The following is a 24,801-nucleotide window of genomic DNA, read 5'->3' as shown; positions in this document are numbered from 1 at the left end:
AGCTCAACTTCCAGAGAAACAGAAAAATTGCATGTTTTTGTCCAGGATTTTTTTCCTGAGGACATTTGGAGAGGGGTTGTGAGTGAAGGTGCCTGTGATTTAACGGGAGGAGCGAAGACCGAGGTGGTTGGAAAGCCAGGCTCTCTCACAAAGTGCTTTCCCATCGTTTGCTCAGCCTGAATCATCAGTTTCTCCTAGATTCCCCAAAGTTTTCTTGCTTTTGAAAGCCCAGGCTTCCCTCAGCAGTTTGAGCTCTGTGCCCGAGGGATCTGCAGGCAGTGATTCATCAGGGAGACAACACATCCCAAACAACGCGAAGGTCAAACGCTTCTTAAGGCAAAACTATTTTGTGAAGATTTGTAGCCATATCAGGGAAAACAGAGCTCCTACGTGGCTAAAACAGGCAAATCGTAGGTGGAGAAGGATTTCTTCTCATCATTCAGAGCCTTTCTCAAGCAAGCACCACACGCTTTACATACTGTAACAAAATGTAAGTTTTATTCCATGTTATTAGTAATGGATGTGGAATAGCCACAGTTGAGTTGGGCTGATGTCCCTTTCCCTTTTGACCAGTGTTTCATATTCTAACTACAGCCCAGATGTAACATTTACACTGAAAAATACTTACATATTCAACCTCATACTCCAAAAATCTCTAGTACAAATACAGTTAGTACATTAAAAAAAAAAATTAACAACCAAAAAAATAAAAAGAAAACAATCCCAGACGCTTTGTAACAGCACAGACTGGTTATGGCCTTGAGTTAAGTTCAAGTATTTCCCAGTGGAATGCAATGCAAGCAAGAAGGTAATCTGGATTTTGTGGGACATTCCTGGCCCTGAATGGTAAGAAGAGAAATATAAGTGTGGGCACTTTATCTGACCAAGTTTAGCGAGAGAATCAACATTTACAATTAGTTCAGCCACAAAGCTAAACCTGTCTTGTGTGTGGACAAAACTGCTACCTGGAGAAAACACACAAAAAAAGCAAAGCATTAATTATGCCATTGGCATTTCTTCCATGGCTGATACTCCGCCTTCCAAATGAATTTCCTTGAGCTGCTGGTTGAGTTAGGAATGGTTGTGGTGGGGATTTTGCTTGTGGCTATGAATATTTTGCTGCTCCATCCTTTTCCTGCCCCAGCTGACAGGATAAAAGAAGGGACTGTTGCTCCTGCCCCGAAAGGAGTCATTCCTGCAGAGTCATCATTGCATTTGGTCACCTTTGTGGCAGTGACTCAGTGGGAAAACCCAACATCCTAAAGGGTTTAGAGGTCACAGAGTAGAGGAGGAAGGGGGAAAGTGAGCAAATCAGTATATATATAAAGAATAATAATAATCTTTTCTGTTCCTAGGGCTGTCTGACCCGTGCTGGCTGCAGTGTGTGGCCCAGATGGGACCTGGGAGAACTGGGATCCCTCTTCCCCAGCCTCAGAGGATCTGCAGTGTCCTCCAGGCTGGCTGGTACCTCACAGGCAACTTTGCATCCCTGCCAGGCACCCATGACACCAGAGCATTCCTGCTGGGAATACACCCTTGTGCTTGAGTCCCTGTCGAAACGCTTGGAAAACGTGGGAAATCAGGATCAGCTCCCATTGGGAAGGGATGTTATGCAGGGAAATACTCCAGGCCTGAGGGAGGAGCAGGGCTGGGAGTGGTTACCCTGTGTCCCTGCCCGACGAGGGGATTATTGACCCCCCAAGAGTCTGCCCTGGGTCTGGTACTCGTCAATATTGCAGTTATTGACTCTCCCTGTGGAAAACAGTGTGTGCGTATGAGATGTGAGGGTGACACCAGCTGGGAAGAGGCTCCAAACCCTCTGCAGGACCCACGGGTCACTCAGAGCCCCCTTGGTTCACTGTGTGACCATAAAAAGGGGGTTTGAAGGATGCCAGGAAGGTCCCCACTGTACAGCCACACACCTGGAGAGGGGAGCAATCCCCATGCCTGCAGGAGATGGGGTTTTGGGGAGGACCAGAGTGCATGAAGAGGAGAAGGAAGGGAATGTGGCACAAGGACTGGCACTGCCACGCTGCTGGGAAGTTGTGGAGTGGCTGGTGTTGGTTCAAAGACACCAGGGAAAACCACCCCAGAAAAGCAGCCCTTGGAGAAAGGTTGATGAGACTGGAGGTGTTCAGCTTAAAGCAGATTTGAGGGTGAAAGCAGTCTTCAAACACCCAAAATATGCAGAGATTAAAGGCATGAGACTTCTCCATGTCTCCATGGGGTTGCAGAGAGGGGGTTCATGTCACCCTTTAGAGAGTCATTTGATGGTGGCAAGTTGGCAAGAAGATCCATGGTCTTTTCCCATCCTCCTGCCCTGAACCTGGAATCTCCTCCCATGGGCACTGCCCACCTCTATTGCTGGGGCAGCAGATGCAGCCCTGCTGCATACACTGGGTTTAATGAGTTGATCAGGTCTCTGTGACCAGGTTTGGGGGTTTGGGCTCAAAATCTGCCCTGCCCCCCATCTTTCCCCATGGCGATTCGTTTGCCAAGATTGTTTGGAGCAAGAGCAAGGAAGTCACATTCCTATCCCTGGTGTGGTGACTCATGGGGGGTTCTGCAGGTCAGCAGGAGTGGAGGGGCAGATCTGAGTCACCAGGAAGTGCTCAGGCCATGTCTGGTGCTGAGGGAGGTGTTGCTGGTACGGGCAGCAGAAATCCCAAATCCCAACTCCTGCATGGGACAGTGCCTTCCAGCATCGTATGGGAAGCACAGGTTTATCCGGGGCTGTGGTATTGTTGCTCATGGAAAAGGAATCAGAAGAACCCAGGCAGCATCCAACCATGGTTATCCTCAGAGTTTCCATCCTACCCTTGGGATCACGACTTTAAATGCACGCGATTTCCCCTGGGACACAGGGCTGGGAATAAAAGAGAAGTCCCACTGATGCAGAGGACAAGCTCATGCCCTGGACAGCTGCAGTGACCAGGGAACAAATTTCCACCCAGGATCACCTCTCTCTCCTCCCCAGCAGCCTGGGCTGTGGCCCTGCAGGCATTTTTGCCAGGTGACAGCAGCCCTGTGAGCACCCAGCCTCTCCTGCTCTGCCCAGCACATCCCCAGCCAGCAGAGAGCACATTCCCACACACGGGACGACGACAAACAGCGTGGTTGGGTATGTTTGCCTCCCCACCACCGTGGTGTGACCTTTTTGAGCCTTTCCAGCAAAATTCCCAGCAGAAGGGGATGGATGGATGTTCCTACTGAGTGCTGCTGTGCTGATCCTCCTCCTGGATCTAGTTATCCATTTGTCAGGGGAAGATCTCCAGCAGCAAGAGCAAACAGCATTCCAGGCATTTTACCAATGAATGCCTTCAGCAGGAGCAGGAACGAGCCTGGAAGTGCTCCCCAGACTGTTACACAAAGCCACAGAGCTGAATATTAGCTGCTGGGTACCTCGTAGGATGTTTCTCTGCTGTCCTTTTAATTCTACATTTCTGCTTCCAGGACTGTTCTCTAATGCATGGCACAGCTCAGCCGAGGTTCCCAGGAGATGAAGGGCATATCCAAATTCTCTGCTGTTCCCAAGAATGGCCAAAGGGCTGGGCACTCGGGGAACAGGCATCCTCAGGGCTTTTAGGGACTGATCTCAAGGACATGAGGGTGATGTCCAGCGAGAAGTCGTGAATATCCAATGGGTAAGACATACTGGCACAGCCTGAGGGAACAGCTTGGCACAGGGACAGCGCTGTGTTCAGGGAGAATTTACTTCTTCTGCAACAGGTTTGATCTTGAAGGCTCTGCCTGTTTGGAGTCCCTGTGGTGATGATGAAACCACCCTGACAAAGCACAGTAGGAGCCTTGGAGCTCAGCAGCTTGATCTTAACATGCACCCCAAGTACTTTAAGTGCATGGAAACCACCCTAAAGCCAAGCCCAGCTGAAAACAACTCCTCATAAACTCGGGAAAAACTTCCTGCTGCTGTCCTGGTCCTGTCCCCACTGAAGCCAGACCTTCTGCAACCCTGCCACCAAGCAAATGTGGGAATCCTCCCAGTTCCCCGGGTGGGGCTGGAGGCTAAAAGCCCCAGGACTGCTCCAGGATGAGATCAGCCCCAGTCCTGGAGCAGCTGGGTTTTCCCAGGGGAGGTGGAAGGCTGTGGAAGGAGCAGAGGGTTGATATTACATTTACACCTATTTCGCTATGTCTATGTGCACACGCATGTGTTCGTACGTGTCTGTATCTATACATGGACACACACACACACACACCAGAGACACACTATTCCTAGATCTGCCACCTGCCACTATTTATAAGGGCTTGATTAATCAGAAAAACAAATTTGCCAACAGTGCTTTTCCTCAATTAATCAGAAAAACAAATTTGCCGATGCCGATCGTCTAAAATTCAGCAAATAAAGGAGCCTAAACCCTTTACACTTTTGTTTTCCTGGTTGCATAAAGGCACTTTCTGATGATGTGAAGCAGCAGTTTGTTAAAAACTCTGTAACTGCAACAATTCCCATCACATCTGTAGCAAGTGCTACACAGGCACCAGTAGGACGCAATGTCACTGCTTGCTCCTGCTCCGGAGGGTTTGGAGCAGATTTGCTTTTTGCTTCGACACAGAGGAAGAAAAGATGAAACCTTCAGCCCTGTGCTGGTTTTAGGTCTCCCTGTGTGAGGCAGTCACGGTGTTCCTGCCCCAGACCTGGTGTGGGTGCCACCTCCTGGCTCACAGCATCCAACGAGGCCTTCATTGGCAGCTGCCAGCCCAGGCAGGCCATCAGCTGTGAGCCTGCCGTGAAGGTCCGTGCAATATGTCAGTGGTTTTCTTATCAAAGGATCAGAAATTAATTTGATTAAGGGTATTTAGTAATTAAACACTGCCTTGCCTACAGCACTCGAGCCTTGCCATGCAGGAGGGTGGCTGATCCCTGTCAGCCTGACTTTCCTCCTGAGCCACCAGCAGCTCCTCTTCCCACCACAGCACATTGTCCAGTCTCTGCTGGGGGCTCCGGTGGTGACCCAAGGGCTGGGAGGTGTGGGGGGTTTGCTGTTACTCACTGGAGGTTCCTGTCACTCACTGGAGGTTCCCAGCTGGAGAACACGTTGGAAACAGGGAAGAAATGTCTTTTGTTAACACACTGGAAGACAGCACTAAATTGGTCCAAAGCTCCTTTTACTCTCTTGACTTCCACACAAAAACCGTGCCCTGCGAAACAAACTCGAGAGAACACCGAAAACCAGAAACAAACCAAAATAAAAACCCCGCTCACGCTGCCCTCTCGCCTTCCTGGCAGAGTTATATCCACACAGACGTCTTCCCATCTTTACTGCTGGAGCTGCCTTTCTCCAAGGAGGCCTTGGGTTTAGCACCTTGTTTCTCCTGGGCGGTGTTGGCCCTGTTCTGCTCCACCACGGTGCCCCCCGAGGCGGGGCTGCTGGTCCGAGAGGGCTGCGTGTTGGCCTGGGTGCTGCTGTAGCTCTGGAAGGCGATGTCCAGCTGCTCCTGGGCCACCCGCAGGTGCTTGTGCAGGGTGGACAGATCTGCCGGCAGGTTCTCGTCCGGGCTGGTACACTGCTGCTCCTGAGCCACGTTGGCCAAGTTCTGCTCGTGGGCCATCAGGCTGTTGGGGATCTTGGTGGACTTCTCGGATTTGACCACCAGGTTGTACTCGGGAGGGCAGGAGATGTTCTTGGGGTAGGCGTAGTTGTAGGGGGGCTGCCGGAAGCTGTTGATTTTCCGGTTGCGGATGGCGTCGCGGATGGTCCCGAATCCCAGGTGGAACATCTCGCACATGTTCAGCAGCAGGCACAGGCAGCTCACCACATACATCACCAGGAGGAAGATGGTCTTCTCCGTGGGCCGGGACACAAAGCAGTCCACGGTGTGGGGACAAGGGACCCTGTTGCAGACGTAATAAGCTTCCACTTCAAAACCGTAGAGCAAATACTGCCCTATCAAAAAGCAAACCTCAAACGAAGCCCTGGTGAGGAGCTGGAAGACGTAGATTTTCATCAGTCCCTCCTGCTGGATGCGCCTCCTCCCGTCGTGCTTCTGCTGCTCCTTGCACTTGGGCTTGGGCTTGGCTTTCTCGTGCTCGGCCGCGTCGTCGGAGATCATGGGCTCCTCCTCGTCGGCCTCCATGGCGTCCTCCATGTTGCGCACGGCCTGCCAGTTCAGGGCAAACTGCTTCTTCTTCTTGAACCCCTTGAACTTCTTCTCCTCCTCGGCCGAGCGGGCGATCCTGTGGATGGCGTAGCCCAGGTACATGACTGAGGGCGTGGAGATCATGATGATCTGGAAGACCCAGAACCTGACGTGCGACAGCGGCGCGAAGGCATCGTAGCAGACGTTGTCGCAGCCCGGCTGCTTTGTGTTACAGGTGAACTTGCTCTGCTCATCGGAGTAGATGGACTCGCCCCCCACCGCCGTCAGGACGATGCGGAAGACGATGAGCACGGTGAGCCAGACCTTCCCCACGAAGGTGGAGTGATTGTGAATCTCTTCTAGCAGGCGGGTGAGGAAGCTCCAGCTCATGTTGGTCATAAGGGCTACTCAGTTATAACCTGCAGGGAGAGGGGGAAATAAAACACCAGAGCTGTGAGGTCACATCTTGTGCCACCAGGAGGACCAGAGAAGTGAACGTCCCCTGTGCTGGGCACTGGTGGGGCCACACCTTGCATCCTGAGATCAGTTTTGGGTTCCTCATGACAAGAAGGACATTGAGGGGCTGGAGCATGGCCAGGGAAGGGAACGGAGCTGAGGAGGGGCTGGAGCCCCAGGAAGGGCTGAGGGAGCTGGGAAAGGGGCTCAGGCTGGAGCAAAGGAGGCTCAGGGGGGACCTTGTGGCTCTGCACAAGTCCCTGACAGGAGGGGGCAGCCGGGGGGGTCGGGCTCTGCTCGCAGGGAACAGGGACAGGAGGAAAGGCCTTAATTAGCACCAGGGGAGGTTTAGATTGGATATTAGGGAAAATTTCTCCCCTGAAAGGGTGGTCAGGGCTGGAACAGTGGAGGATGCTCCCACATCACAGAGACGTGTCCTACTGAAACATCTTTCATTAGCAAGCCCAGAAAAATGCAAAGAATCAGCAAAAGAATGGGAATATTTATGTTTACAGGCTGACAACCCTTTTAAGTTCCTCTTGAAACAAAGCAAAACAAAACAAAACTTTAATCAAATACAGACTGTTTCAAAAATAAACCTTGAGAAGCTTTCAAGAGAAAACCATGCATTTATTAGGAGACCTGGACAGCTGGGGAGGAAGAGCTTGGAATAAGCATTTTGTGTTTAGCTTAACTTGGAGTGGGGCCTCAGCCTGAGTTCCTTGGGTGACCTCAGGCAGCACTAAAGACAGGAGGCAATTTCAGTGCTTGACTGGCACGGATACTGAGAGATGAGAGTGATAGGAAAAGCACCTGGACCTAAAGAACAGTGGAGGAAGAAAAAAGAGAAGAGAAAGGAGCTGTTTTCTTATGTGGAAGCAGTATGGACATCAACCCTAGTTCTCCATGCTGGGTGAGCATGGCTGAGTGGGGGTGAAGATCCAGGGGGGAAAATGATCATAAAATCCTATAATTTTTGGGGGTTGGAAGGGACCTTAAAGATCATCTGGTTCCATGGGCAGGGACACTTTCCACTAGACCAGGCTGCTCCAAGCCTCATCCAACCTGGCTTGATGATGCCATGAGACACAGGCCTGGCCCGAACTTGGCTTTGCACCACTGGAGACACAAAACTGTGCTGTAGAGTTTCCGTGGTGGGAGCAGCCACGTGGGAGCAGGAAGGGAAACATGCCCCACTCTGTTCTCCACATCCAGCTGTTCTGGAATGCGATTTTGCTCCCACTGCTTCCCAGGACAGGAGCCAAGCAGAGCCAGTTTGCTCAGCGTTGGTTTGCTCAGCGCTCGCCTTCGCGCTGCCCCTGTCGAGGGCTCTCGAGAGCAGGCAGATGGAATTTTCCAACCCTGCTATTTCCAGATCAAACAAATCCCCTGCGAACACAAGCCCCCAAGTCTTCACACGGCAGGCCGAGCCTGTGGGAGCGCTCTGCAGATGGTGCTATTCCTGTCCTGGGGCTGGGGAAACCGAGGCAGGGAGGGGAGAAACAGCTGGGTCATAAAGCAGAAGGAGAGGTGGGGAAGTTCTCCTCCCTGCCCTCGACATAACCAGGTGGAGAGCAACAACCCCCAATGCTGCTGGGACCAGAATCCCCCTCTCCTGCCCCAAAAGTGATGCCTTGGTCGGTACAACTGTGCAGGTGGGACAGTTCAGCCAGTGCAGGACATGGGAAGTGATGCCCACAGAGATATTCTTTATTTATTGAGGAAACTGGGTTTATTCAGGGGTGAACCCTTTTTGAGTGCCTTTTTCTGCGTCCTTACTGTGGGTACACCCTAAGGGGTCTTTAACCCTTCCTCTGTTGTGTTCACATTCAGATATGGGGCGTTAAATGATTTGTGGGATCAATCCAGGCTCTCAGCCAAGCTCCAGCTGACAGGGGGCTGGGAAGGGAAGACCCTGCTGGGTGTGGGCCATGGTGCATCTGTCTGTGGAGCAACCTTGGCTGGCCCCATGCAGGTGTCCAGTGCCCCAGCAGCTCCCGTCTGCACCACAAATTAGCTGCAAGCCCCAAATTGTCCTTAAAAACACACTTTTAATGTCCTGTAGAGCAGTTCATTCCAAATTCAGGGCTCCCCTTAAGGGGTTCTGAAGCCTACACCGAGGATAATTCACCATTTAGCAAGCGTTACTCAGGGACGCAACTCCCAAAGCACCAGCTCATCTCCCAGGAGCTGTTTGCTGGGGCAGGGAGGGTCTGACCGAGGCTGTGACAGCTTTTGGAGTAAATATTCAAGTTTTGAACTGACATTTATCAGGGTTGTTATCAAAGCACCCACTGGCTCCTCTGGGAGACACATTTTAGGAAGGAGCACCCAATAAAATGCTCCCAAACCTCCCGAGTCAAGGAAAAGGAAGGAAATTGCAAATTAACAGAAGTGACAGGTTGTTGCTTTGAGAAGACCATCCCTGGCTGCCTTCCACCACCCTGAGCTGTGGGTCCTGCCACTGCCCCTGCGGCTCAGCCCTCTGTGCACATCTGGATCTGCACGAACATCTGCAGGAAACAGCCCCGAGCTGTTCCTGCGCCCCTGGGACCCCACTGTGAGGGGTCACACCTTGATGCTGCACCCCTGTGTGTCCACCTGCCCTCCTGGCATCGTATTTGAGAGCGGGAGCCGAAGGAAATGAGGTAAAAACCCCTCCCTACAAATCTGTTTGGTTGAACTTCCAGTGGCTTTTAGGACTCACTGGCTACAAAGACTAAACTGTGAGATTTCAATGCTTTTAATTGCTGGGGTGGGGGTTTAGTGCACCACAGTGTTTTGGAATCAATTATAAATCAAACAAGCTTCCAAAGAAAGATTTGTTCACAGTGCTGATGAATAGACTGGCACTAGGAAAAGGCTGTGTCTCCTCTCCTCACAGTCCCGACCATCCAAGCACAGAACATGGATTTTGCAGCCATCCATCTCCTTCACTTCAGACCCAATTCCTCTGTGCAGTGTGAAAGTTATGCAGCCTGGGGGGGAAAAACCCCATCTGTGTAGATGTGCAGCAGGTAGATGGGTGAGATGAGGTGGTTCATGCATCTCAGTTATCTCCCCAAAGAAAGGACTCCCCGTCCCTCCGGCTTTGAAATCCATTCATTCACTCATCCATCATCACATGCCACCTCCAGATTTGCTGACACACAGCGTATGAAACACACACAGGGTGCAAGTTTCACCTCAAAACAGCTACAGAGGAGGGATTGGACTGCTCAGACCACCAGCAACCCCTAAAGTAGTCAGAACTGTGTGTAGCCAGTACAGGAATGAGCTGTTGGCTCCCCGTTCTCACCACGGTGACTTCCCAAAACCCGCTGACCCCTCCACACAATCGCAGGCACAGCTGTAGGAACTGGGAAAACTTTAAAACCTGAGTCTAAAATATGCCAAAGAATGAAAAAAAAATATGTAAGTCTGTGCTAGGTGGATGCCCTTCCGTTCCGCACGGTTCTCGCACCGCTGCCTGAGCAGCAGGGAAAACAACGGGGGAAAAAATCTACTTACAGAGACATGGTGCTTCTCGCGGTGGCTTTCCCTCCTCCACCGACATTCCTGTGCCTCCAATCCCTCCGCCTTGCCCTAGATAAACCCCCGCCGGCTCGGTCCAGCCGTGCTCCAGTGGTTGGCAAGCGGAGCTCCAGGGAAGTATTTAAGGCGCTGTCAGACCCCGCCTTTGCGGGGCAGCCCCTGCCCGACCCCCGGGGCCGGTCCCACCGCCTGTCCCGACCTTCCTGCCCTCGCCAAGCCTCGGGAGAAGCTGGGAAGGTGCTCTACACACACACCAGGCGAGAGAGGGGCATTGGTTTTAAATCCAAACAAGCCGCTGGGTCTGGTTTTAGGAACGCTGCCTGGAATTTTGCTTGTGTCGGTTGGGAGTGAATTAATAGCATCAGTTTGTGGCACTGGTAACAGATTTGTAAGACTGAGAGCATGACTAATAGGGAACATGTGGAAAACACATTTTGGCAAAAGCTCCTTGGCTGTTGGGGGGGAAAAAAAATAATACAAAAGGAGGGAAAGCTATCTAGTGGGAAAAACTGCCCTGAAGCTCCTGCTTTGCTGCAGGAAAAGCTGTCCCTGAAAGAGGTGGTTCCTCTCTCTGCAAGCTGGTGAAGGGAGCAGGTGAAGGATGGGGAAGGAGTTTTGAGCACCAACAGAGCCTTTCTGGCTTCTTTGCAGCTGCAAGAAGGAATTGGGAGGATGGGGGTGCACACGAAGCCTAAGGCAAGTGGTATTCATGAAGAAAACCTCCACCCTGATGGTGCAAGGATCACCTGCTCCATCCACGGGGAGTTTTGGCAGATCCAGCAGAATCAGGGATCTGATTCAGGGTGTCTGCTGAGGTGGAAATGGAGAGTCCAGGCAGGAAGTCCACCCAAGGGCCAGCGAGGAGGAGAGAGAAGGAAGCAACAGCAGCAGCCAGGTCATGGAAAGGATCAGATCTCTGAGGGCAGAAAGCACGGGAAGATTTGCACTGGGATTAAGGGGGGTGTTGGAAACCATATGGTATATCTGGAACCTTCGTCCCTGGTGCTGACAAAGCAGGATATTCACCTCTGGTTTCCCAAAGAGCCCAAATGGACATGGAAGGGCAATTCTTCCTCACTGGAGCTTGTGTGGATGCTCTTGCAAGGAGCAGCATCTGCACTGCCCTTTATTGCAGCAACATTCCTCAAGGCTTTCTGTTATAAACTAATTACTCACTTATCATTACTGATAAGTGAATTCCCTGTTTGGGATTAGTCACCTGAGATAGGCAGGAAAAGCCCTGTCAGCTCAGTGAGGTGTAGGGGTGAACACACACCTTTGTGGGAATATGCCACACCAGGAAAACCAGATTTGGGGAGGCATTTGGGGGGAATAAACCTCTAAAAAAGTTAAATTATCACAACCCTGGCTTCATGTTTCAGCTTCAGTACACAGCACACTGACAAGCTGCTCTCCCAAAGGACACAGGGAGGTTCCAGAGGAGAGCAGCAGGGCTGGAGATCTCCAAACCCACTCCAGCCTCCCTGGAAATCTCCCACTGAGAGGGTGAGAACTTGCAGCGGGCTGAGGCCACATTATCCCTGCATGTTCCTGGGGCTGGGTTTGGCCTCCAGCACACTGGGGCAGTGATCTCCTTCCCCTCAAGGTCCTTCAGCTCTGGAGACAGCCGTGGGTCACCTCGTGGTCACTCCAGAGGGGCCACTGAATGTTCTCTGGGTGCATTCCCCACAAGCAGGGACCCTCCAGCACATGTCACAGCTGCTCCTTCTGAGAGCCACACCCCGTAACATCCACCAGAGCTGAGGGACGGCCACCAAGAGCTCATTGCCACCCAAGACCTGTGGTGAAAGTCCCACCCGCTGCTGCCGGTGCGGGATGGAGCTGCAGGGAGGTGTTATTGGTTATTTAAAAATAACCAGCTCAGAACGACTCCCAGGCTCTGCAGGACTGCTCAGAGATAAAAGGCAGCTCAGCGTGGTCCCAGTCCCGTGGGTCAGGCAGATTTTCCAGGCTCTTTGCTTTCTAGCCATGAGGGTTGTTTATACACACGGCACTCGCGTCTGGGTGAAGATTTTTGGGGCATCTGCGCTTCAGGCAGGCCAGGCAACATCTGCTCCTGCTCCAGCCCCGTGCCCAGCAGCTCCAGCCATCACACTGGCAGGGACTGAGGGCTTCCCATCACCAAATCATCACCCAGGAAAGGAGGCAGGAGGCAGAGCCATAAATGAGTGTACAGAGAAAACCCCACCCCTGCAGCATCCCGTGTCCTCAGTTCAGTGCCTGGCAATGAGAAATGGGAATAAAAGAGAGGAGACAGAGGGGAAGGGATGTGATGGAGCTTTGTATAATTCTGGCTGCTGCTGGGAGTCACCTCTCCAAGCCACCTCTTCCCCAGGCACCGTCTGTGTTTCAGAGCAGTGATCTATACACATTTATTTAAATGTCCTATTGAAAGAAGTAAGTGCTGTCGCCAATGGCAATGAGACCTGGTGTAACATCTCCCTGCTACGTCAGGGGCGAGGAGTGACCATAATTACCCACTCCGAGCACAAACCTACAAAGCTCTGTGCTGGATTGTGCTGACAGTTCCTTTTCTTCTCTAATTTTTCTCTCTTGGATGTTAATTTGGTCAGTTTTTAAACTAAATGCAGTGAAGATATGCATCTTTGTGCGAATGAACAAAGTTTTTAAACTTGTTTTTAAAACAAGGCCCACTGTGTTGAGACGAATGTCACAAAATTAAAATAAATTTAAAGTGCCAACTTTTTACCTTATTGATTATTGTTGGAATTGGGCTTTTGAGATGATGGAATTTCTCAAAAATGTCTGAACACCACAAGTGAGAGCAAAACGTGAAGCAGCAGTTTTAGTTCTTATCTTTTTCCTCTTGGATTAACTTCACTAAACTTTTTTCCCTGACTTTTGGATGTGGGATGCAGGACTCATCCTCACCTTTGGTGGCTGTGGGTGCCGTCCACTCTGAAAGGGATTTGTGATGGAAAGCGTGGCAAAGGCACTGTTAAAAACAAATATTGGGATTTGGAAAATATTCTTTCCCCTTTTGCATAGACTAAAAATCCACAGAACTGTGATATTCCTCTTATTAGCCAGTAGTTTGGTGGCAGTTATGGAGAAAAAGGGATCTGGGGGTTTCCAGCTTGGTCAGTGAGTGACAGAGTCACAAAGGAGGCACGCCGAGGTTTTATCCCCTTTGAGATGGGCTTCAGGGATGGACAGCCACCTTCCTCAATGTGTCCTCCTTTCCTCCACCCCCTCCTCTGCTTTCAGAGCTGCTGTCCCACAAGCACACAGGTGTGGGGGCATCCATGGGTTTGGAAGAGGATTTGGGCTCATTTTCAACCAGTTTGGTTCAAGCCAACACTGCGAATTTGACATTTCTACTGGCACACGCCTGGCTGATAGGACCAGGTAAAGGGAGCACTGTGGAGAACCCCAGAATGGTTGGGGTTGGAGGGGACCAACCCAAAGATCCTCCAGTTCCACCTCCTGCCGTGGCTGGGGACACCTTCCACTGGACCAGGTTCCTTGGACCAAAAGTCCAAGCGTGTGTTCCACTGGGACATCTCCATTTGCATTTCCTGGTGGGAAAGAGGCCACCAGCTCCCATGGGAGCCCCTTCTTCATGCCTGGGGTCTCCAGAGCCTCCAGCAACCCCAGGCCCCAAGTTGCATCCTCAAGGACCCAAGTTGTGTCACTGCCTCGGTGACGTGGCTGGGCCACATCTCTTGTGTGCTTTGGGACGGGCCAGCACCTCCCGGCAAGGATGGAAGCAACACACTGGGATAGAACTTGGGCTAATGGGTGGAGGGGCCACGCCTGGGGACAGAAACAGCCCATTTCCTCATGAAACAGGAACCAAACCAACAATTTCATGGGTGACGGGGTCGGGGACAAGCGTGGATGTCACAGGGAGCCATTCAGGATCTGGGAAGCAGAGACAGGAAGGAGCAGGTGGGAATGGCCCCGGTGCTGCTCAACAGCCACGCCAGCCCAGGGCCTCCAGGCTCCCTTTCAGTCCCACCACACTCCCTGACTTAACACCAAAACCATCCCAGTTGTGCAAACTTCTTCCCTCCTTCACGCAGAGCTTTGGGTGCTCTCCAAGATTTGGGGCTAATCAGGGCTCGCATCCTAAGAGCTCAGCCAGAACCTTAACTCTCGTAAAAAAACCAATTTACAAGCAGCAGGAAAAGCTGTGCCAGGGTCATTTGCAAAAATCTGCTTCATCACAAAGCTCTGTGTGGACTTTCCAGGGCAGTGGTGACGACAATCCCAATGCAAATGTGTCATCTGAAGGACAGAAAGACAAGATTTCTACTTATTCATCATCAGGTTGATTTTTATCCTGCATCTGGCTCTGCTTGTTGGATGATCCCAAAAAGGTTTTGATCTGGGAAAGAATTATGTGCTTGGTCTCTGGCTCCTCACAAGGATGAAACAGAGAAAATCTGGTCTTACACGTCCCGTGGGGATTTTGGCTGAATAATGTAAGACTGTTTGAAAATTAGGTGAGGGATGTTTTCCTTCATGCACTTGGAAAATGTAAATTCTGGCTCTGAGCTGCCATGACATTTGGACCACAGTTATGCCTCAGTTAGCACAGAAGATAGGTCAGAAAATGGAATTTCTGTGAAGTTTGCATTGGTTTATGCCTGGAGCAAAAAGCCAGTGCTGTTAGCAGGATAAATAACATTTCTGCTGAAAATCAGGGAAAAGTTTCCTTCAGATATCGCTGTCTGATGACTGCAGAAAGGTAAAATCACTTCACTTTGAAAATGACCGAAAAACTAATCTGATATGGTTAAATAACAATAAGATTTAAATTCCAAAGTAGAAAAGCCCAGAGGAAATGTTTAAACTTGGGCTGGAGAGCAGAAGCGATTTATTCTAGCCCTTCCCAGCTGAAAATTTTGCTGCAATGGACGCATTCTTGAGATAAATGTCAGTGTTGAGGAAGAAAAAACCACATTAATTTTTCTGAGGGGAACCTTTCTGCTGAATTGTCCAAGGTGGTGAGATGACACAGGAGAGAGGTGGCAAGAAAGGACTCAGGTGGAGCCCCGGGACGTGGCTCAGCAAAGCCCTTTATAGCATTTTCCTCGGCATCTATTCCTGCTCCAAAGAAAACATCTGCCTCGATAGCCAGAGGCCAAATCAAGCCATTATTCCCTCCTCTATTTGCTTCCCTTTCCTGAAGTAGCTGGAGCAGCAATGGGAATGAGAGGCCATCTCCAACCCCACCCGTCGGGGTCATCCCTGGAGTTAGAGCTGCCCATGTTTCTCCTGAAATCCCATCGTGGCTCCCTGAGCTCTCATAACAGGAAGCAATAAACTTTCCAGTCGGTGTTGCCAGCCCTGTGAAGCCAAGCCAGGCTTGACTTGCTCCAGACCTTCCTGAATTTGTACAAAAGAGTGAAAAAAACCCTTGAAACAATTCAATTAAAACCAGAGGAAATCCATCCCCTGGTGAAACGTGCAAAAGTTCACGGCTCATCTCCTCCTCCCGCTGTTGTCCATGTGGACATTCCTCCATCCACAGTTCACCCCACAGCGGTGCCTTAATGCAGGTGGGGGCAGAGGAAAAGGGTCAGGGTGTATGGGAAAGGTTAGGGAATGCTGGAAAAAAAAGGCAAATGGACACATTTTTGGCTGCTCCAGAAAGGTGTGGGTTTGGTGGTTTTTTCCCCTAACACCTGTGGATGGGCAGAGATGGAGTGTTGGGAGGGAGCTTGGAAGAACCCCAGGAAAAGGGGTCAGGAGAGGTTGGAAGCTCAGCCATGGCTTCTGAGCTCCATTCAAGGGCTGCTGGGTGAGGTCCCTGACTGGTGCCAAGTGGATGAAAGGAACTTTTTCCCTGATTTTTCGGTTGCACGAAAACCACATTCCCGGTGTCAGTGTGGGAAGAGGGAGGGGGATGGGAGCAGCAACACCACAGACACATCCTGAGGGTAAAGACAGCAACCCCCAAAGTGGAGGTGGAGCAGTTCTGTCCTTGGGATCCACACAGGCAAAGCACAAGAAAGGCACGGAGCTGTTGGAGCAAGTCCAGAGGAAGCCATGGAGATGCTCCCAGGGCTGGAGCCCCTCTGCTCTGGAGCCAGGCTGGGAGAGCTGGGAATGTTCAGCTGGAGAGGAGAAGCTCCAGGGAGAGCTCAGAGCCCCTTGCAGGGCCTAAAGGGGCTCCAGGAGAGCTGGAGAGGGACTGGGGACAAGGCCTGGAGGGACAGGAGCCAGGGAATGGCTTCCCAGTGCCAGAGGGCAGGGCTGGATGGGATATTGGGAATTGGGAATTGCTGGCTGGCACAGGTTGCCCAGAGCAGCTGTGGCTGCCCCTGGATCCCTGGAAGTGTCCAAGGCCAGGTTGGACATTGGAGATTGGAGCAGCCTGGGATGGTGGAAGGTGTCCCTGCCATGGCAGGGGGTGGCACTGGGTGGGCTTTAAGGTCCCTTCCAACCCAAACCATTCATGATTCCACGGTTCTTTGAAAGCAGGACACGCTCAACACCTCCTCCAGCTTTCCTCACCAATCTCCTCTTGCAGTACTCGTAGGTTTGGAGGGGTTTTTGTGTGTGGAAAATGCTTTGCAATGTCACAGTCAGGCTGCTGACCCTGAGAGTTTGACTCTACTTTTTATTTCCCCAGCAGTTCCAGTGGAAAAAATGATGGTGTAATTTCTGTCATCACACACCTCATCTGTGTCAGACACAGGGACAGCCACTGCAACAGATGGGCCTGTTCACACCCAGCCAGGACAGCCATGAGAAATGGCCCAAAGGTATTTCATGTTTTTATCTTCTCTCAGGTAACAAGCGACAGGACAAGAATAAATGGCCTCAAGTGAAGGTTTAGATTGGATATTAGGGAAAAATTCTTCATGGAAAGAGTTGTAAAACACTGGAACAGACTGCCCAGGGCAGTGGTGGAGTCACCATCACTGGAAGCGTTCAAAACCTGTGTGGATGTGGCACCTGGGGACACGGCTTAGGGGTGGTTATGATGGTGCTGGGTTGACTGGAGATGATCTCAAAGAATTCTATGATTCTAATTTTTTACAACCCCAAAAATATCTGTAATTTGCCAACCAAAGTTGATATTAAAGAAATCTCTCCACCCTAACAAGGCCAGGAGCTTGCAGTAAGCAAGTGCCCCATAAATTGCCCCAGGAACAGGACCCACAGGACCCAGCCCAGGTACCTTCATCAGGTCCATGCTCTGCCTGGTTCTCAGGATGTTCCCTCATGCTGCCCTGGACACTGGAACCACTGGGGCCTGCCCTGTCCTGCACCTGCAGAGCTCATGTGTTGCTCTTTAAACAACCTTAACAACTCTAGCGTGGCTGAAGACCACGTGTGAGTCATTAGGAAGAGCTGCTGCGCTTGGGAGCAGCCTCAAGGTCCTGCTTCGGTGTGGCATCTTCTCAGGGTGCTGAGTCACACTCTGCTCTGCCAGGAATGCAATCACAGAATCCCAGAATGGACTGGGTTGGAAGCGACCTTAAAGCCCATCTCATTCCAATCCCCTGCCTTGCACAGGGACACCTTCCACTGTCCCAGGCTGCTCCAAGCTCCAATGTCCAGCCTGGCCTTGGACACTGCCAGGGATCCAGGGGCAGCCCCAGCTGCTCTGGGCAACCCTGTGCCAGGGCCTGCCCACCCTCACAGGGAAGAGTTTATTCCTAATATCTCATCTAAAGCTACTCTCTATCAATTCAAATTCTTGTCCTGTCCCTCCATCCCTTGTCCAAAATCCCCCTCCAGCTCTCTTGGAGCTCCTTTAGTCACAAGAAAGGGCTCCGAGGTCACCCTGAAGCCTCCTCTTCTCCAGGCTGAACAATCCCAATTCTCTCAGCCTTTCCCCATAGGGGAGGTGCTCCATCCCTCTGGTCACCCTGGTGACCCTCCTCTGGTCTCCCAAACCCATCATGCAGCACAAGGGTTCTGCTTGCAGGAGCTGAGGTGAAGCTCAGGCAGCAGAACTTGTGAGAGAAGACAAAATTTCATCTGAACCATAATATCTGGAATACCAACCTTTCTGCAGATTCCACCACTCGTTGCTGGGCTATCTATTTTATTAATTTCCCAATCTTTTGGCTTTGGAGAAGCCTCTGACTTGCCAGGTCAGACAGAGCCATAACAGTGAGGCTGGCTCCATGATCCAAGTGTTGTGCAAACGGGAACAAGGGTTGGAAACAGCTGTCAAACCCTTCTCTGCACCATATAAACCCATCCCTGTGCCCTCCCCAAATAAATCTGCTGCAGACTTGCCACCCTAAATCACCAAAATGTCCTCCTGAGCTCAGCCCTGGACACCTGGACACCAGCTTTTCTTTATGGTAAAGAAATCAAACATCAACTTTAAAAGGGTATTGAAGACAACAAGAAGTTGCCCAGAGAGGTTGTGCCCTCCCCATCCCTGGAGCTGTTCCAGACCAAGCTGGAGGGGGTTTAGAGCAACCTGATCTAGTGGAAGGTGTCCCTGCCCATGGCAGGGGGGTGGAATGAGATGATCTTTAAGGTCCCTTCCAACCCAAACCATTCTGGGATTCTATGAAGACAAGAAGGAAAATGCCAAAGCAAAAGTCCCAGACACTTAGATGTGACTTTGTGGCCCATTTCCCCATTACTAATTAGACCTAAACAGAGTTAAAAGGGAAGACAGAGACTCGAGCGTGAAAAATAAGGCAGCAAATGGCTGGGACGTGCTCTTGCCAACTGTTCTTAGATAACAGACAAAATAGAAAATAAGGAGAAAAAGGAAACATTATTTCCATGAGTGCTTTCCTACCCTTCTGGCTGGGTTCCCAGCATGACCAGGGCAGGTTCCTCCTCTGCTCACCGAGATACTTCATTACACCGATATCACCAGCAAATATTTAAATCACCCCGTAGATAATTATGCACAGATTTAATTACACGGCCAGGTTTACATGCAGAGGAGAGGAGGATGAGAGAGAAACAGCCAGAGGAGAGCCCAGGGCTGGGCGAGCAGCACGGTACCTTCCCGGAGCTCCGGGATGGAGCATGGGCGAGGGCTGATGGTCCTGATGCGAGGAGGGTCTGAGCCGAAGGCGAGCACGGGGTGGAAAAGGGACGGGAACCTTCCTGGACGTGTTTACATAGGAGCCCCCACCCGCTGACGCCACAGAGGTCACAGCTCCTGCCTCACATCTGGACAGCGCCGGGTCCCCCGTGCCAAGAAGGGACACACCACGTGTCTGTCCATCCCCAGAGCTCGCCGGACTGGAGGGGTTTTGGATCAGTGTCCCTCTGTCCCCTCAGGAGTGGGATAGTGGAGGAGGTGCCCCCGGGCTGGCATCCAGGTGGGAATGGAGCCAGTGCCAGCTGGCCCTGGGCCATGCTTCTGCTCAAAGCAAAGGCTGACTCTGAGATCTGCAGTGCTGGAGTCCTTTGGGCATCCAGCGGGGCTCCAGCAGCACCTTCTCCACCCCCACCACCACACTGGGCATGAGCCCCCACCAGCCTGTCTGCCAGGCTGGCCAAACCCTACCCCACAGCACCAAACCCTGCACTGGCAGCCCTATACTAGCATGCCCAAACCTACACCAGCAGCACCAAACCTGCCTCAGCACCACAAAAACATAAACCACACCACCAAACCTACACTGGCACCACTAAACCTTTATCAGCACCACCAAACCCCACACCAGCATCACCAAACCCCACACCAGCACCCCCCAAACCCTACACCAGCACCACCAAACCCTGCACCAGCATCCCCAAACCTAAACCAGCATCCCCAAACCTAAACCAGCATCCCCAAACCCTACTACAGCATCCCCAAACCCTACACCAGGACCACCAAACCCACACCAGCACGACCAAACCTACACCAGCATCCCCAAACCCTACACCAGCATCCCCAAACCCCACACCAGCACCACCAAACCTACCCTACACCTCCAAACCTACACCAGCATCCCCAAACCCTACACCAGCACCACCAAACCCTGCACCAGCATCCCCAAACCTAAACCAGCATCCCCAAACCCTACCCCAGAACCACCAAACCTACACCAGCATCCCCAAACCCTACTACAGCATCCCCAAACCCTACACCAGGACCACCAAACCCACACCAGCACGACCAAACCTACACCAGCATCATGAAAAACTACCCAACACCCCCAAACCTACACCAGCACCAGCAAACCCTACACCACACCACCGATCCATACCGCACCTCCACCAAACCCTAGAGCATCCCCCAAAGCCATGCTGTGCCCAGGTTGGGACCACGATCCCAAGGGGATCCCATGATCCCATCACGCTCCAGCCCAAGGCAGATGCTCCCAACCTTGCCCCCTGCCCTGTCCTACCAAAGGATGGACCAAGTTGGTCTCTGCTACCCAGTTGCCTTCACCCCACACTGTGCCAGGATAAAAGGAGCCAGGAGATCTGGGCTGCAGCCAGGTGTCCTCAGGGGACCATTATGGGATGGCACCTTCCTCCCTCCCCAGCCAGGATCCATTGCATGGCCCCACTGCAGGAGCACAGAATCCCTTACAGCCCAAGTCCTCAATGAACACATGGGGCTGTGCAGGTCATGGAATCACAGAATTGCTGGGGTTGGAAGGGACCTCTGGAGCTCACCTAGACCAACCCCGCTGCCAAGGCAGGGTCACCTGGAGCAGGTGACTCAGGAACTCATCCAGGTGGGTTTGGGATGTCTCCAGAGATGGAGACTCCAGGCCCTCCCTGGGCAGCTGTTCCAGAGCTCTGCCACCGCCCACGCAGAGAAGTTCTTCCTCATGTTGAGGTGGAACTCATTGTGGTTTTGTTTATGGCTGTTGCTCCTCATCCTGTCCTGGGCACCCCTGGAGAGCTCACCGGTCCTGGGGGAGGACAGCCCCACTCGCTGCTCCTCGGGCAGCCACAGCAGGTTGTGCTCCACATGAGCACACACTCTGCTTCCCAACAGGTTGCTCCGGGGAACGGGCAGCAATAAAAAGCTGGAGAGAAGAAAGGATAATACGGGATCCAGCTGCGAAAACAAAGATTCAATCCCTCTGAGCCTACGACCTCCCTTGGCTGACGTGGGGGAAAAAACGCGCCAACATCGATTCCTCTCCCCACGTCCATCCAACTGGGAATTTTTCATGAATGAGCACGTTGAGGCGGAAGGGGAAGGCAGGAAGATGGAGGAGGTGCACAGCCCTTCCATACCTGACACTGTAGCCTGAGCCAACAATGCTCCAGTGCTCGGGGCTGATCCACAGCCTGAGACAAGGGGGCAGCAAGATGAGGTTTCTGTCTTTGTTTTCAGGTTACTCCTGAATGCAGAGATCTTCCCAAGGGAGCACCAGGCCCATGGGGGCAGGTTTTGGTAGAGAAATCAGGAGCTCAGGTGAGCACTGCCCTGCTCACACCAAACCCTCCACCACCCCTGCGATGTGGGGGGCTCCTGCTGGCAGGGCGGGTACCCCTGGTGAATTTGGCTGGTTCCCAGGCAGGGATGCCTGAAGCTCCACTGCGAGGCTGGGGATGGAACACCAAGGATGTTGCAGTCATGGGTTAATTCACAATAATGCTGAAATCCCCCCATGACGTGCAGTGAGCCCCTTCCCAGGCTCCCAGGCTGGTGCTCACATTTCTTCCACCCCTTCTGCCAGCCCAAGGCTGGGTCAGCCTCCTCTGCTAAGTTTAAAGAGGCAAACAGCATGGAAAATGTTGTGGAAAGAGGGTATTTAAGGAAAAAAAAACTGGTTCTCTTTCACTTAGTCATAAATAGACCCTAAAAATGCCACTCCAGGGTCTCTGACCTCCAGGCAGCTTTTGGGACATGTCTCAGTTTGTTGCTGCTCAGCTGAGGTCCATCCTCATCACTGGGGTGGTCACTGGCTGGGCACCCAGCCCACCACATTTTGGTATTCCAGGAAACCCCCTCAGAATTTTCAGGAGTGAAAAGTTGCAATCAGTGATCCTGGCCATTACCAGAGGCTGAGGAAAGAAGATGAAGTGGTGAGAGGGCCTTCTTGAAAACTCACTCTTCCCATCTCTGCTTCTTTCCCTCCCTTCCTCTCCAAGCCATCCTCCCTTCAGCCTCCAGACAGAAATAATTAAGAAACCACACCACCATCCGTGTTTCTGAGAAACTTGAAGAAAAAACAACTTAAGGGACATAAACCAAACCCCAAATCATGTTCTGCTGGAGGGCTGGAGCCAGAGGAGCAGTCCCACACCTGACTGGTGGCACCTGACTTGCTGAGCTGTGATAAATACGGAGCCTCTGAGCTTCCTTGTGTCATCTAAAAGCAGATCTGCATCCATTGTCATCTCTTTTCCTGGCTGCTTTTTTGCTCCCTACTGACCTCAAAGCCTTGGAGCCTCCACCTTCATCCTCTGGAGCTCATGTCAGTGCTGCTCAGCCAACTCCGTGCTGTCTCCAGGCAGAAATGAGCAGGAGATCCCTGTTTCATGCCCTTTATTCCCTATTCCACCCATGTCACACAGGGAATTAGCTCCAACGGTGGAGTACTTGCTCAGCGTGTGCAAGGTAATGGGACTGGTGTCTGCATCCTCCTTTTGGGAACCAGATGATCTTCAAGGTCCCTTCCAACCCAAGCCATTCTAGGATTCTGTGATTTCCCCCTCTCCCAAAGACAAGGGAAATACTGTTTTTGTCTTCTCTTGAGCAGTGAGAGTCCTGCAAACCAGGATCATCAGCACCAGACAGCCCTGGGATAGAGGGTGGCTGAGATAGGACAAGGGAAGGGACTTGCCTGGTGGGGTCAACATCCAAACCAAGCCCAGGATGTCCCACAGAGGGTCTCTCTTCCACGTCTCTCCTGGCATTGTCACCCTGTCCCATGAGGGACCTGATCCCAACCAGTTCCATGGTTGCCTCCTGTGTGGATTGCCTCTTCTGCCATGACAAAATGCCATGGCATCACCCTGCCATGACCCCAGACCCTGCTTTGTGTCCATCCCCACTGTTTTTACTTGTGCTGCTGACCCCAAGACTGAGCAGGCCTTCTCCTGGCACACCTGACACCGCATCTCAGCACCCTCAGGAGAGCAGATCCCAACCTGGGCAGCCCTTGTCCCGCTGCTGCCCATTCAGAGCTCCTCACTCCACCCCTTCCAAAAATCCTGCTGACCAAGTGGGATTTCTCGTTTGGCCAAAGCCCTTCTTTTCTGCCCTCCATTTAATTGCCAAGAATTTCCAAAAACCTGGCGGAAAATTAGAGAACCAGCAAAACCTGCCCTGCCTTGGAGCGCGGCGCGTTCGTTTCCTGCCAGCCATCGTCTGTCAGGCACTGAGAGCAAAATATTTCAGGCCTTTCCAGGCACTAAATCACCCTGTTGGACTCATAACGGGGGCAGCTGAACTACACCTAGTTCCACCTATTGAAATGAGGGCAGCAGCCTCCATCCCACAGGAACTGACCCCTCTGCTGCCGCTGGAAGTGCCGGTGACGTCCATTTCCAGAGGTGTTTGCGGAGCTTGGAGCCAGAGCAGAGCCAGGGCCGGAGGGCTGCCAGCTCAGGGGACTGGAGGTGGGATGTGGGATGTTCAACCCAATGGAGAAGCCAAGAGCTGCTTGGAGGGAGAACTGTGGCCTTGCTGAGGAATTAGCCCTACCAGTTATCAATGAGGGTCACCAAGGTTGGAAATGAGCTCTGAGATCATCAAGTCCAGCCACTGACCCAGCACTGCCATGTTCACCTCAAATCCTGTCCCCAAGTGCCACATCAGTGTGTTTCTGAATACTTCCAGGGATGGTGACTCCACCACTGCCCTGGGCAACCTCTTCCCATGCCTGACCACCCTTTCAGGGGAGAAATTTTCCCTAATATCCAATCTAAACCTCCCCTGGCCCAGCCTGAGGCCGTTCCCTCTGCTCCTGTCTCTGTTCCCTGGCAGCAGAGCCCGACCGCCCCGGCTGCCCCCTCCTGTCAGGGACTTGTGCAGAGCCACAAGGTCCCCCCTGAGCCTCCTTTGCTCCAGGCTCAGCCCCTTTCCCAGCTCCCTCAGCCGCTCCTGGGGCTCCAGACCCTTCCTCAGCTCCGTTCCCTTCCCTGGACACGCTCCAGCCCCTCAATGTCCTTCTTGTCGAGAGGAACTCAGACATGCACACAGAATTTGAGGTGTCCCAGCAGTGCCAGCACAGGGGGACAGTCCCTGCCCTGGACCAAGCCAGGTATCAGCTGGTTGGTCAGAATGCTCTGCACATCAACACCTATTCCAGCCATAGAACCAGAGAACATCCACATTGGAAGGGATCTACAAGGACCCCCAAGTCCAACTCTCTCCAGTCACCACTGAAGTTCTACATTCAAAAACACCTAACGTGGTCATTGGGCTTCGTAGCACCAAGAAATGGGGTCACCATGGAGGTCACCATGGGCTCCTCCTGAAGCTCTCAGCAAAGTCTGCCCAGCACAGAAGTCCACACACACACACTGAGCCCATCACCTGCCCCATCCTGGCCAGCCCCAAGAAGTTGTTGCTCCCCCACCAGCTCTCCGTGCCCAGCTTTCTGTCCAGCTACCACTTTTGGAATTGTGGGTGCTTCTACCTGCAATCTGGGGAATGACCGATTTTACCCTGCCTGTCCATACAATGTCCCCTTAAGCCAGGGAAAAGAAGGGGATTTGGGAATATTCAGCCTCTCTGCCGTGCAGTGGAAGGGGCTGGGTGAAATCCGCTTCCCTGGGCAGGTCTGTTTTTGAAAAGCAATTACTGGCAGGGAAGACCAAATCCTGCAT

The 24,801-nt window shown here is 52.2% G+C and overlaps 1 protein-coding gene across 6 annotated transcripts in view; it reads right to left on the bottom strand.

Moving 5' to 3' along the window:
* Positions 1–476: 476 nt before the first annotated feature.
* The window catches only part of GJC2 (gap junction protein gamma 2), a 39,605-nt gene continuing 15,280 nt past the window's right edge, over positions 477–24,801 (bottom strand). For 4 of the 6 annotated variants that reach the window (XM_019283217.3, XM_010394765.4, XM_010394767.4 and 1 more), the window contains one exon: positions 477–6,518. In XM_019283217.3, the coding sequence (XP_019138762.1) occupies positions 5,251–6,498 (1,248 nt within the window). In that variant the 5' untranslated portion in view covers positions 6,499–6,518 and the 3' untranslated portion in view covers positions 477–5,250. Of the gene's footprint in view, positions 6,519–10,065; positions 10,396–19,068; positions 19,161–24,801 lie in introns of those variants that run through there. The other 2 variants (XM_019283218.3, XM_010394766.4) reach the window with 2 other exon arrangements.

Source organism: Corvus cornix, chromosome 2, assembly GCF_000738735.6.
Source record: "Corvus cornix cornix isolate S_Up_H32 chromosome 2, ASM73873v5, whole genome shotgun sequence".
Lineage (NCBI taxonomy): Eukaryota > Metazoa > Chordata > Aves > Passeriformes > Corvidae > Corvus > Corvus cornix.
The sequence above is the reverse complement of the archived record's forward strand: the minus strand, read 5'-3'. Positions and strand labels throughout refer to the sequence as shown.